Below are 14,739 nucleotides of genomic sequence, written 5' to 3'. Positions count from 1 at the left end.
TCTTGTCACATAACAGATTGGATGTTCATTTTCAGCTATCATCTTTTGGCACTAGGATTCTGTAGGCTGTATCTGGTTGGGAGTTTTAGTGAATTAATTCAAATCTACATGGGTCTTGTATTCTCTTTGCTTTGACCACTTTGTGTGTTTTTCTCCAAAGCTGGGTCTTGACATGATTATGTTCTCCAACATAAGGGTGGGATAGAGTGAAAAAACTGAGGTGGTAATGTCCAGATTACTTAAGGTAATGCACGATTTTCGGTTGTGCATTCTAGGCCTTGCTCCTTCCCACCCTAACTACTTTGAACAGCTTTATCTTTAGGCTTTGGCAGTTGCCCCAGGATGTGAAATGGAATATGGGACTTTATGTAGGGCAGTGTATAGGAGGGATTATAGATGTTTTCTTTAGTTGGTACTGCTTTAAAGGTGTCTGCAGACAGACGAGCCTGATATGGAACAAAAAATAGTAGTAATGACTTTACCTCGAGTGATCTGGACAATACAAATTGGTACAAGGCCAACTTGGAAAATGGCAAATATACATTTTCAGTACAGCATGTAGGCTGGACCTTCTTAAGGGTTTATGGTATTAGTGAATGTCCATGTGCAATTTCTTGGCAGAAAATAAAGTGAAAGCTGTCCTCATCATTGGGTTAAAAAACACAGATACAAACACACGGAATCCATTAGGAAGTACAATGAGCACATACAACATTGTTATGAAAAATCAAAGTCAATAATCAATAACTGGGCAACGATTTGTACTATGACTACTAAAGAAGAAGAATAAATGTTACTGTCTCTCACAACACCCCCTTAAGAACTACACTCACACTACAGAAAATATAAGCCTGTGAGCTCTTGCGGGTACGTACTGCTATCCTGATGCAAAGTCTCCATATTTTCAAAGTAAATTGCACACCTCTCACTAAGCTGCCTGCGTGGGTGCCCAAGCTAAGGAATTTGTGAATACGGAAAGGAAACTATAGATCTCCTTTAATTCAGCATGCTATATGAGGCTTAGTGGAAAGACTCACTCTGCAAGTCTAGCCTACATTGCACAAAGGCTTAAGTTAATAAAACATTAAAAATCACTAGAACAAAGTTCATTACATTTATTAACATAAATACTGCATGCAGCTTTGCTTTGTTAAGCATTATAAAGGCAGTCAATATGACAGACATACATATGGAAGCCCTATTTTATATCAACTAAAATGAATAACATTCTTGAGATGCCACAAATAACTCAAGTTTCACTAAAGTGGTTAAAAATGAATATAACTCTCCTTAAAAAAGAAAAGAGAGGAGGCAAATAAAAAGTGTACTTATTGCTCCTGTAAAGGAATTCTGGGATAAATTAACTTGATAAAATAGGTAGTAGCATTGATCATCATCACTGTGCTTTGAAACAACTGCTCAAGTGAATGTTGCTTTGGAAGAAAGTATTGGTTGTACAGCCATGGGCAGGGGAATGGTGCCTGGCTGCATAAGTGTTACCATAATACTGTCCTGAAGCAGGAGAAAGGAAATAAATGTTGGGAGAGCAGTATACGGCACATGAGGTACGATGCTTGTCTAGAACAGCAAAACTCCATATACATGTAATAAAAAAAGATGGCGCCATGGGTATAGATCTGCTGCATAGACTTGCATGTACCCTAAAGCTCACAAGTGTAATGCCACCAAAGGTGACTGAGCCATCTCACAAACATCAAAAAACGTTTTAAAATGATGTGGAGTACTAATGAAACCTATTATTTAAGCAGCAAGAGACAAATCATTCTATGGAGCGCCCTATGTTGTCATTATGATTTACAATAAAGAAAAGGTTGTTTTGAAATGCTTTACCTTTTCTACAATGTTTACCAACGATCATTTTATCAAAACTCGAGTTAAACATATGAAAACTTTAAACTACGCTGAAAATATATGTGGGTAATCGACATTACATTTTGTAATTATTACTTAAAGGTCACTACCAATGTAACCACTTACGTACTACCTGTGGTCACATTATAAATGGAACTGATGTATGCCTGTCTTTCTAACATAAATAATCACTGTTCATGATAGCAAACATTGCTCCTACATTCGACAATCCAAAACCTAAAAACACAAAGCAAGAACGACAGAAAAAATATGTACAGCCTTACTGATATATCAGTGTTTTCTATGAATTGGATGTACACTCAGGATAGCACAATTCCATAATTTATTTTCTTTTGGACATTTGAAAAAATTCCTGTATCTGCACATTCAGGATACTAATCATAAGATTTACAAAAAGTGTCCATTGAAATGTGTACAAATGGATTTTAAAAAAAAGAGCTTTTATAGCTTAATGTAGTTAAACATTTTCTGGATCGTACAACCAAATATAGATGTGAAAACATTTTTGTATTGGACTCTTACAAAACGCCTTTCTTGAAACAAATTTCACATTAACTAAAACTTTGTTTTTTGGACGTCCATCATCATACAATGAGGCGCCTTGGCTGAAAATGATTTTCAATGCATGTTATTTTCATGACTTTGTTCCACTGTAAAGAGTGATTCTCTCTTATCACATGCCAGCGCACATATGTATTACATCTTGAAAATATTAATCATGAACTGTAGCCTCCAGGTCCCAAACACTAAAATGCACAGTGCAAGAGGGAGCAATACAAATGTTCTTCACATGATCTTTTTTTGTTGTGTGGTCTGTCAGTCAAGAAAGCACTAGGTCATCAGTGCATCACTCATACTGTACGCAGAAGCAAGACGATTGACAAGCAATGGTTTACGCCATTTCTTTCCCGCTCTTGCCAGGGCCTGGCTGGTGATGTACCACATTCAAAATAAAAACGATACATTTATTGTAACTCAAACACCAAAGTTCACTTTTTACAATCCTGCCTCAGATGCCTTTTTTGAATGCTCATTTGGCTGGAGGACGATTCATTACTTTTTTGTCTCTTGCTTTTAATGTCAACCTCTTCTCGTTTTTGTTTGAGGCTCCTAGCGGTTTCAGCCATTAAGAGTAAGCTTTCTTTCAAACTGCTCATGCCATGCTCCCTGCAAACAGTGTCCAGTCCATCCATCCACTGCACCATCTTTTCTAGTTCCGCCTGGACCACCCTCTGCTCTTCCAATTCAGCCAGAAGGGCCTGTTTCGCCAGCGTTTCGTTCCTGCACTGCTGCTGCAGTTGCTCAGTCTCCTTTTGGAGAACCTCTACCTGCTCCTTTGTATAAGGATACCGCTCATGGACCTTATCACCAGGCAGGAGAGCATTTGTAGGGAAGCTGAGCAGATTCAACAGCGCACTTTCCAAATTCCCAAATAGGTGATTAAAACAGTCGTTCATGAAGCAAAGATACTTCTCTGTGCTTTCTCGGACCTGGAAAGGGCTAATTTTGCAGCTCGGTAAACCTTCCAATTTCTTTAGGATCACTTTTTCAACCACCAGCATTGTTTCAAAAAGGTAGCCCTCCAAGGCAATGTAGATTCGATAAACACATGTTTGAGGCGTGAATCCAAAAAACTGAGCCTCATAACACATCGGATTCACAGACATTGTGCTCGAAAATGAAATCAAATACAGGGAGACCTGTAAAAAAAAAAAAAGGAATAAAATAAATATTCGCACAGTAAGCAGACAATAATTTCACAGTGTACACGTTTTAGTCTATTCAACAGTATATTAAAAGCAAGGCGTGGAAACAGAAATAGCTCATTACTACTCAGTAACAGAGACGCAATAGTACTACAGTAGTACTATAGGCCAGAAGCCAGATTTTAAAAGGGCATGGTTAGAGAGAAGCATAAGCATCTATGTTTTCTTCAATGGCTCTGATCAGACTGATCAACAGCAGTAGGGCAATTTATACGTACTGGATAAGCTGTAACAAGGAATCTCTGAGGATGGGAATGCCTATACAGTGGTCGTTGCCAATAAAGTGTGTTGCAAAGGGAGCGCCTTCTGAATGCATCTGAACATATCCCGTAGAATCATAAATTCTTGCTAACTTTTGTTGTTGGTCCGTAAACAAGCTATAATCAAAACTTTAGTCTTAGCATTTAAGCATTTAGAATTCCTACATTCCAGAACCATGAGGCATCCTAACCAGACTGAGGATGTTAGTGGTGCCAACATATTGCTTGGTCTTCTTCGATGAAAAATCTTTTGGCGTACAGGTTCAACTCTCTTAAATGTACTTCACCTCACATGTGTAGTCCACTCACCTAAAATCTGGCTGTTTTTCTCCTATTTGGAGGTGTGACACTCAATGTTGGTTCTCTGGGTGTTCAGCTGGGAAGAGCCCAAAATAAAGTAAAATACACCTTTGAGGGAAAGATCCAAGTAGTGACTTCAGCAGTGACAAGGTAATGGTTTATGATGCAATTTAAGGTTCAAACTCAGCATGGCTGAGTCCATATTTTTTAATTTAGAATTCATAAACATGCATTAGAAAAGCCAATAGGTCTGGGATTGACTTTTGTCAATACGTGTTTTGACGCTGCTTTTGCAAAACGTACTAGGCCCTCATCAATACGGGAAAAAATGAAATGGCAAAAATATCCTTTTGGTCTCAAAATGCACACATTTCCCTAGCACTCCTAGCATTACGGGAAGTACTTTGTGTGTGGATGTGTTTCTAGTGAAACTGAACTGGACTGACCAAGAGCCCAGACAACAGACCAACGGGTGAAGGGAATGAAGAGATCACAATAACAAACATAATGAATACAAGCATCATAGTGCATAGCTACGGCCAAATCAATCAGCACCGTAGAATACTAACAGCATATGTAAAACAGAAAAAGGCGGCCATGCAGTTGTCTTAATAGCACAATAATTTGTGAAATCAAACTTGAAACAATCAAACCACTCTAAATGATTCAACACTTCTGACCCTCTAAAGTCGTCGACTTTAAAGCTTGCCCACGGTCAAAAGCCAAGTCATAAAGCCAGACTGGAGAAAAAACGGCTGAACACATGGGAAACCATGAAACAATAATCATATTTGTTCAAAATATAACTACATATATTGCCTTTCAAAGCATAATTACTGAATATCACTCAAGTATTTCCATAAGGAGCGATACAACGTTGGTGCCACGTTTCTGCCACTTGGAACATACTCATGAAGACATCAGCTGCGCCATCATAGAGTAAGTTATGTATATTAGAAATTAAATGAATCTTCGATTGCCAGAATAACTAACGTTGCTTGAATTAAATCCTTTAGTGTAGTCAGATGATAACATTTATAAGCTGCTTACAACAGGCTCCTTCTATTAAATATTTTCTGACTCACTTTTACATCTGCCTCTACCTTTTATTATTTGGGACATACAGCTATATTGTGCCTTGGATGTATGTGCCCCAGGGGATATCATACTCTTTAGAAAGCTAGGAGGGTTGCCTGTCCACTCTTATGTGTTCTTTTAATTGCCTAATAAGAAATGATGGTAGTCCAAGGATCATGATTTGCTATATAGAGTTATACTGCCACAGGCCTTAATTTCTTACTCATTTTAATTTACCAGAGCTCCATCCTCTCTATATTCTAACCTACCCTGTACTCTCCCCATTTCTCATCTATTGCTCTTGTGTGCTCCCCTGCCCATCCCTTCCCGTTCCCTATTTTTCTCGAAATGCCTCGTAGCTGCTAAGTGCTACTGTGCTGCTCACTTATTTGCATTTGCCCGCACTTTTTTGTTTGCTTTGATTTCACCATTCTGAAATGGCTGTCTGCCATGCTATAGTGGCAGGCCTCGAAATGTTTACAAATACTATCAGACATACAAGTACAATGATTTGTTAGCTACTCAACTTAAGAGTGATGCCCTCGACCCATGAACTCAATTTAAAAAATAAGATTATAGAAGCCCCACAAGCTCAAAAAGTTGAGATTTTGTAATAGATGTTCTTGTACCAAAAAGAGGAGCAAGCACTAATATATTGTTAAAAAACATAAATGTGATTAAATGACAGTGGCTGCTGCGCCTACATGGCTAAACATGGTTTGTACAGCATTTCTCAACTCCCTGATTTTCAGTGTGCCACTTGCCTCGTACATAAGCTAAATATACTTGTTACCCACCATGAAGAATTTACCCTCCAAAAACATGTGCTCCTCCATCAACTTCAATGCCATCAACCCAAATGGCTTTACTCTTCTTGAGGCCACGTTTTAGAGAGGTATCACTGGAGTTTTTGAACCCTCAACATTTATTTCACTTTAATTATTATTCGGTTGGAAGAAAGCCTACAACAATTATTGAATATTTCTCCTGTCACTTTAAGCCCCCCCCCCCCAGTCCCATTTTCAGTAGTTTAATTTCACAATTTCCCTCGAACAGTATTTCGAATATTGATGTAAACACGCATTTCAAATATGCTTTGTAGGAAATTGGGGTATTAGTTGAGGGGGTAGGTGTCCACCTCAAATAATAACCACAATACTTGTTAGGGAGAATGACTAAAGTCACTAAACTAGGAAATTGGGTACCTGAGCTCAAACCTCTGGTAGCTATAGCACAGTGCAGCCAGTATGTAGAGTATTTATACAGTACCAAAACAGTAATAAGGTCAAAACACAACATAAAAAAAGCCTAAACCAATTTAGAAAAATTGGAACATTTTAATAAACAAAGGATACCAAAATGACTAAAATCTAATAAGGAGAACCAGAGATGCCCAATTTTCAAGTTTACAGTTAAATAGCTCCAAAAAGTGATAAGCACCAACCGTGGTCATCTGGTTGTGCTTGACCGGTAATTAGGTGCGAGTTAAGGTCCCTACCTTGTAGGAGCACAAGTCAGACACAGAAACCAAGTTAAACTAGGTCAGGAATTTTACCTTTGAACTTAGTCTCTGAGAAGGAAGCCAAAAATCCTCAGTGAGGCAGTGCAGCACGCTGTGGCCAAAGAGGGCTCCACGACATCGGACAGCTGCTGGACGGGGTCCCGATGAAGCCTGTGACTTTTAACGGGACAGCTACAAGCAGGAAACATTACAATTTTGAGCCTAAGGAAGGGCCCTCGACAGTGGAACACTTTTAACACCTTAGCCTGATGAAGATTATACGTTTGGACTTTAGTCACTTTTTTAGAGCTTAGGTTCTTCCATTGGGGCAAGGCTAAAAGCTGTAGCTGATGCACGCTGTGGCCAAAGAGGGCTCCACGACATCGGACAGCTGCTGGACGGGGTCCCGATGAAGCCTGTGACTTTTAACGGGACAGCTACAAGCAGGAAACATTACAATTTTGAGCCTAAGGAAGGGCCCTCGACGGTGGAACACTTTTAACACCTTAGCCTGATGAAGATTATACGTTTGGACTTTAGTCACTTTTTTAGAGCTTAGGTTCTTCCATTGGGGCAAGGCTAAAAGCTGAAGCTGATCCACAAGGCTGGATACCTTCTCTGCGAGATACCACTGAATCGAACTTGCTGCTGCTGAAAACCTCCGGGTGGTACCAACATGAATCTTCAGCCCAGAAGCAACACACATTTGTTGGATTGACTTGGCAGGTTGGTGATGATCATCCACCGGTCTCTGAAGCCAAAACTTTTCTACGTATCAGGGTTCATGGTATGTTAGGAGGAGTACACTTTGACATAGCCACAGGTCCCAGGACCTCTTACAACAGCACTTGGGGGTCAAGACTCACTCCAGCAGTAGCCTACAACAGGGTCCAGAGAAGGTCCAGTTAGAACTGGTCAGCTGGACAGTTGCAGAAAGACCTCTTGTAGATTGTGTGTCTCTGTAGCCTGAACAGGAGAGGAGGTAAGCGTAATGACCCCTGGAGTTCACTTCTGGGTACAAGAGGGAGAGCAGTTCCAGTCTTCTAGGCTTTTCTCAGATTTCAAACAGTGGGTTCAGTCCTCTTCCGATCTTCCACAGTCCAGTAATGTTCTGAGGGGGGGGGGAATGGGGGGGTGTAGTGGTTGCCACATTTATGCCTGGCACCAGCTTTGTGGGTGATTCCTGGCCTCTCCCATACCAATAGGGTAAAGGTTGCCAAGGGTAACCTTACCCACTTTTATAGCACTTCCTGTGTGCCCTACAGAAAAAAAATCAGTGTCCCTGCCTAAATATGAGATTGCAAAACCTTTCCTCCCCTGTTCAGAGCTTGTGTGCCCACGCCAGAGGTGCGGCCGGGGAAATGAGCCACCCCTCCGCTGTGGTCATGCTAAACCATTTTTGGGTGGTTTCTCCCCCACTGGGATTGGTGCCTGCCTGACATGGGGAACAAAGAAGGGCCCTGCCCCAGTTTCAGCCGAAATTAGCATGTGACAGGGTAGGCCTCTTTGAAGTTCATCAAGTTCCTAATTACCACCTAAATAGTCATCCTGCCACAGAAACACCTTCCCATACCCAAAAAGTACATTTCTCATAATATTTATTAAACATCTGACTTTACTAATAAATATAACAAAAAGTCTAAGATTTTAATTGATAGCTATTTTCCAGCTGGACATAACATTATTAAATTTAATATTGCCTCCCAATGCTTTCCCATGGGAACAGTTAGTCTTCCAACACTGAAAATATGTTTAAGGGCATTTTTGCAGCAAGGATACGTGCAACAATTTCTATGTGCCGTACTTCTAAATACCATACAACACATGGGTGTTAAGACCTACTAAGCGGTGACCTATTAATATTTAAAAGGAAGGTTTAGATCTGTCAAAAGGGGTTATTTTGTTAAGTCGAGTATGAAGTTTAACATTTTCCAATCAAGCTATAGGACTCAGATGCTTGCCTGGGGCGGTGTGTCTGTCAAGAGGACGCGTAAGTGAATTAACTTCCCCTACCTCCACTGGTATGAGCTGGTGAGTCATCAGCGGCTTCCTCACGGAGAAGGAGACGAAGTATGCCTGCTTGCACAGCCTCCACGCTAGATGGTTCACTGCGCATTGAGGTGACCCGGGAACGAGCCCAGACTGAAGAATTTGTCCGTTACCCGCAGACTTTGTGGATTTCCTTGTTTGGTTGACTGAAAGACACCTTGAGACGTAGATTGTACTCTGGCTTTCATCCTGTCCTGAAGAGGCCTATAAGTGAAAGGCCGAAAAGCATACACACCTCATTTTTGAAGTCTCTTGAAGTTTTTTTTTAATGAAAAGATGTATTAAATACCCTGTATGTTTTTCGAATACCAACGACTTTTATGTTGTATATGCATACGGTCCCAAGAGAGTACCAGAGGGATTGTGATGAATGCTATACACAGCCTTCATTAAGTTTCTAAGTGGAAGATAGGAGTCTTTTTAGGGTGTATTTTGTACTATGATTGTAACATTGTGTAATGTTTTGTATTGTTTTTGTACATAGGAAAATAAATGTTGGATGCGCCACACCATACAGTAATATACTTCCAATAAAAGAGTGTGAATATAACTGAATGTATTCAATAAAAGAAGAATCTCGTAATCTTCCAGTGGTATCAATGATTCATTTATGTAATCATTAGATTTAGTATTGATTGTATTTTTCCCTGCTTCTCAGTTCTATTTTTGTAGCAGTTGAGAAGTGGGAGTATTAGGGCTTCCCTCGCTTTCTTTTGTCAAGCTACACATAAAAACGCATGCAGTCATGTTTAAACTGGTACTGCAGTGAACGACACAGTGGGTGCTGCAGTCCACTAGTGGTACCTAACTTATAGGCCCAGGGTACATGTACCAGCGATTATTTTAATTTGTGTGAACTCCCATTGAATCATTACTGTAGTCCGGGGATCCCCCGTGAGGCATATATATATATATATATATATATATATATATATATATATATATATATATATATATATATATATATATGGGGAGCCGCAAAAGGAGATGGAAGTTTGAAACTGCCTGCACCGTCCTCTGCAGCATCAGAGGGTAACCTTCCTTGTTAGTCGTTCTTACTAGGGCACCTTTCTGTGTGATATATATATATATACTGAAAAAAACATAGGTTTCAGGCACGTTATAGTTAGTTTGACATTTCACTCGTACAAAACCAGAGAAATTCCGCAGTTATAGTTAGTTCAGCTAACTATAACTCGCACCCCCGCAATGTACTGGTGATGACGTCACATATTACATCATTCATGATATGGTCAGTGACATCACTGATGACATCATCCACGTGAAAATCTGATGCACCTCCTCACACCTGAATATAACCTTTGATACACCCACTCTAAAATACAGACTACCATTTTTGAAACAATAGACACATCAATACCAGTTACTAAATACGCACTCACTGATTCCTAGGTCTACACACACACATCCACTCATTCACCCATACATTCACTCATACATAGTCACTCATCAATACAACACTATCAATGCACTCATACACCGTACATTAGGATAAGTGCACCATTAAAAAATGATTAAAAAAATAAATGAGTAAGTGCTATTTGATTTGTTATTTATGTAGGTGCTCAGACAGACTGATACATTTGCCATTGTTACAGTGCATGCATATTGCTCAATAACAGCTGCCAGATCCAGGTTCCGTCTGGATCCACCTCATTTCTAGGCGCGCAAAGACAGATGATGGGCGGAAATCCACCAATAAGTCTGTGAGAAGGGAGGTGTAAAATGGTGGTGTTTGGTATTTGATGGCCCGAAGAGTGGCTTGATGCATAGGTGCATGGACCCCAAAGTGCTCCTTATGGGAGGAAGGCAAGAGCATGTGAGTAATAGTCGCGGTGGGAAGCTGTCAAAGTCCAGGATGATTCACTGGTGCTGCTTTGAATAGAGGTACAGCCCACGGGTGAACTGTCTGGCGGAGTAAGAAAACAAAAAAGTAATCGAAAGCTATGATTCGCTAAGTAATAAGTATCACTGGAAAAAGACACTCACACACTGCCACATATCCAGAGTTACTCACAAACCTAGTCAGTCATGCAAAGAATCAATCATACTTCCATCTACTCACCTATACAGTTATACAGACACCACCTCACTTATTCATACATATACTAACACATAACTACTCTCTTATAGAATCACTGATACAAATAAACACTCATCCATGCAGCCACTCTCACAATTACTTACTCTCACATATAGTTATTTATATACACCATCACTCACATATACTGCATTTTACATATGTAGTTACTTGCACATGTACCAGAGACATCCATTCACTCACCAACACACCCATACACACACTCACCCACACAGCTGTTTCCACATGCACTCTTGAACCCATACACCCAGTGAATCACCCCCTCACACATCTATGCAGTCACACACCTCATACCCACCCACACACACACTCAGGCAGCCATACAAATACTCAGGCAAGCAATCAATAACCCATATAGACACTCATGCAGCTACTCACCAACCCATGCAGAAGCTTACACAACAGACAGACTGATACAGACTTTCACACAGTTTAGTCACTAACCCATGCATTCAGTAAGACACATTTAATCACTCACTTATAGTCGGTCACGTACCTACTAAATCCTCCATACAGACACTTATCCACCCACTCATTCTTCAATACAGCTTGGCATATATATAAAACAAATTTAAACTTTACAGAAACACACAGTCACTGGATGATGTAATCAGTGATGTCATTTGAGATGTAATCAGTGATGTCCCTGACCATGTCATGAATGATGTAATATGTGAAGTCATCAGCAGTGCATTGCGAGGGCGCAAGTTATTGTTAGCGGAACTAACTATAACAGCGGAATTTCTCTGGTTTTGTACGAGTGAAATGTCCAACTAACTATACCGTCCCTGAAACCTATTGTTTTTTCAGTGAATTTCTAGTTTTTTTTTAAATGTTAAGTTTTAACTATAACGTGCCTAAAACCTATGTCTTTTTCAGTGAATTTCAGAGGTGTTTAAATGCTAATTTCTAACTATAACGTCCCTGAAACCTGTTTTTTTCAGTGAATTTCAAAGGTTTGTAAATGCTAATTTCTAACTATAATGTGCCTGAAACCTATGTTTTTTTCAGTGAATATATATATATGTACATTTTCAATGTGTACCATTCTTAACATGCCTGAGAAATATCTTTGCTGTTCTCCAATTTTTTAACGCACTTTTACTTAATTTTTGATATCAGGCAAAATTATAAGTACCACTCTCGGTAGAAAAGAACCAGTAATGGCAATCTTTTCCACTCTTTTTCCAGTGATACTTATTACTTAGCGAATCATAGCTTTCGATTACTTTTTTGTTTTCTTACTCCGCCAGACAGTTCACCCGTGGGCTGTACCTCTATTCAAAGCAGCACCAGTGAATCATCCTGGACTTTGACAGCTTCCCACCGCGACTATTACTCACATGCTCTTGCCTTCCTCCCATAAGGAGCACTTTGGGGTCCATGCACCTATGCATCAAGCCACACTTCGGGCCATCAAATACCAAACACCACCATTTTACACCTCCCTTCTCACAGACTTATTGGTGGATTTCCGCCCATCATCTGTCTTTGCGCGCCTAGAAATGAGGTGGATCCAGACGGAACCTGGATCTGGCAGCTGTTATTGAGCAATATGCATGCACTGTAACAATGACAAATGTATCAGTCTGTCTGAGCACCTACATAAATAACAAATCAAATAGCACTTACTCATTTATTTTTTTAATCATTTTTTAATGGTGCACTTATCCTAATGTACGGTGTCCTAGCAATTTACATCAAATGCACACACTATATATTGTCAATATATCAAGTTTGTGAAAATCAACATACAGGATTTATTACATAGGACAATGAGGATTACAATGTGCAGGAACCTTGCTTTGTCATTGCTGGCAGGCAATATATGTTATGTCTACATGGCCGGAAGAAAAACAAGTTGGGTTCTAAAAACTTACACAGTGCTTGGGGTTGTCTGTAGTAACAAGAGCTTATTACTACCCAAAGAGACCCTTTTCAGCAGCCTTATAATAATGATGCAGGGCTTTGATGTTGGTTCACAGCTCGCTGTGCTATGTTAGAAGGATTGCAGTTTATGAACTGCAAGTAATAAAATGATGTCTGTACCAAAAGCAGTAACCCACTTACGTAGCTACATAAAATAAAAATCTGTCATTTGGATATGACAATGCGCTTTGTTGAAGAAAATGTAACCCTCTATGGTACTATAGGAGTCAAAACATAAGACAAAACAAATAGATCTCTCCAGCAACTGCATTAACCACCAAAGTTATCTTACCCTTATAAGTATCCCCGGAGATTTGCTGGGCTCACATATATCTCTGCTGCAAATTTAAAAATGATGACTTTGTGGCCAATTACACCAGAATTGACTCAGGGCCTGATTTAGATCTTGGTGGACGGGTTACTCTGTCACAACAGTGGTGAATCAAATTGTTACTACCCTTCTTCCCCACCTTTCCCCTGGGATCATACGAACTTCCAGCTCTCCCTTAATGCTCCTCATTCACTCCTCTCTATCTGAGTCCATCTCATCCCCCTGAGTAAGGCCAAATGTGGTGCAGCACCATTTTGCTGGATGGCACCATGCTCACGGTAAGAGATGCCTTGGTGTACACTGCGCATTTTGTAAACGTCACTCAGATTGAAGATTAGGTTTCTTTATGAGCAAAGCTGAAGGCCTACAAAGCCTCAGAGCAGTGCAGCCTGAAACATATGAGCAGCATAAAGCATCTATTGGAAATGTTGTGAACAAAAGCACATACAAATATCTGCCTTTCTGGCAAGAACGCTATATAAAGCAGGTGTTCTCGGACAGTGCAACTCTCCCACAATATTTTCGCACAGCCCCCAGTGTGATCACATTCAAAATGGAACTCAGAAATCCTCATATTGGAGAGATTTGGATAAAGGGAGGATTGTTGCTCCACATCTAATCTGTTGACCTGATGTCTATCCTGGCTCAAACTGTTGGTCCTTGATGTTCGCCTGGTGCTTCTCAGTTCTTTTATAGTGTTTATTCTCCACTTACTCCTTGTATGATTCTGTGTATTCAGATTAGAACTGTCAGCTCTATCTGTTTTCTTGGTTCTAATCATATGTCTCTGGTTATTTTTCTCCTTTAAGTATTTCTTGCTCTCTTGTGAAGTCCTCCAATGGCTCTGGGTAAAGTCAACGCTATATAAAATTGCAAAAATAATTAGAACATTAGAAGGTTGAGAGCTCCATTGAAACCAACAGAGTAGCTCTGGGCTTATAATGGCTGGTATAAGCCTGGAGCTTCAATATTCCAATGACTGTCTTCATGTTACTTCCTTTTTAATTTAGAACATTCTACCCTTTGTGGGTGGAATGGTCTAATAGCTTTATAATCAAGGCTCCCTGTTTTCCGTTTTTATGGATTTTTACAGATAAATATAGACAGAAAACAATGTGTTTTCTGTCTGCATTTATCTTTAAAAGTGGATAAATACAGAAAATTGTGCAGCTTTTTAGTGACTCTCGGTGCTATCTTTCGTGCATTATAGCCCAACAGCTTAGCAGATGGACAGCAGGGAAAATAAAAAAACAGGAGGAAATTTCTTTAAATACCGGCATGTGTCGGTACACATTTGTGGTATAATGCTAGTATTTACCAGTGGATGTATTGTTATGTAATTTTTGGCAGCTTAAATGGCTTAAAAACGACAGACATCAAAGTATGAGTGGGCGTCTATCAGTTAAATAAATACGGAAATGTACAGTTTTACACCTTCATTTATACGTAAAACACAAAATAAATATGGATGAATACAGATGAAATGGCCACAAAATAAATATGGATAAATA

At 39.8% G+C, this 14,739-nt stretch overlaps 1 protein-coding gene across 4 annotated transcripts in view; it reads right to left on the bottom strand.

The window, feature by feature from the left end:
- Nucleotides 1-1,101: 1,101 nt before the first annotated feature.
- MIS12 (MIS12 kinetochore complex component) overlaps nucleotides 1,102-14,739 on the bottom strand; it is a 57,818-nt gene continuing 44,180 nt past the window's right edge. For 2 of the 4 annotated variants that reach the window (XM_085649567.1, XM_085649568.1), the window contains 2 exons: nucleotides 4,229-4,295; nucleotides 1,102-3,593 (listed from right to left, as the gene is read on the bottom strand). In XM_085649567.1, the coding sequence (XP_085505693.1) occupies nucleotides 2,883-3,560 (678 nt within the window). In that variant the 5' untranslated portion in view covers nucleotides 3,561-3,593; nucleotides 4,229-4,295 and the 3' untranslated portion in view covers nucleotides 1,102-2,882. The remainder of the gene's footprint in view (nucleotides 3,594-4,228; nucleotides 4,296-14,739) is intronic. The other 2 variants (XM_085649565.1, XM_085649566.1) reach the window with 1 other exon arrangement.

Source organism: Triturus cristatus, chromosome 3_2 (genome assembly GCF_964204655.1).
Source record: "Triturus cristatus chromosome 3_2, aTriCri1.1, whole genome shotgun sequence".
In the NCBI taxonomy this organism is placed as follows: domain Eukaryota; kingdom Metazoa; phylum Chordata; class Amphibia; order Caudata; family Salamandridae; genus Triturus; species Triturus cristatus.
This window is presented reverse-complemented; position numbering and strand designations above follow the sequence as displayed.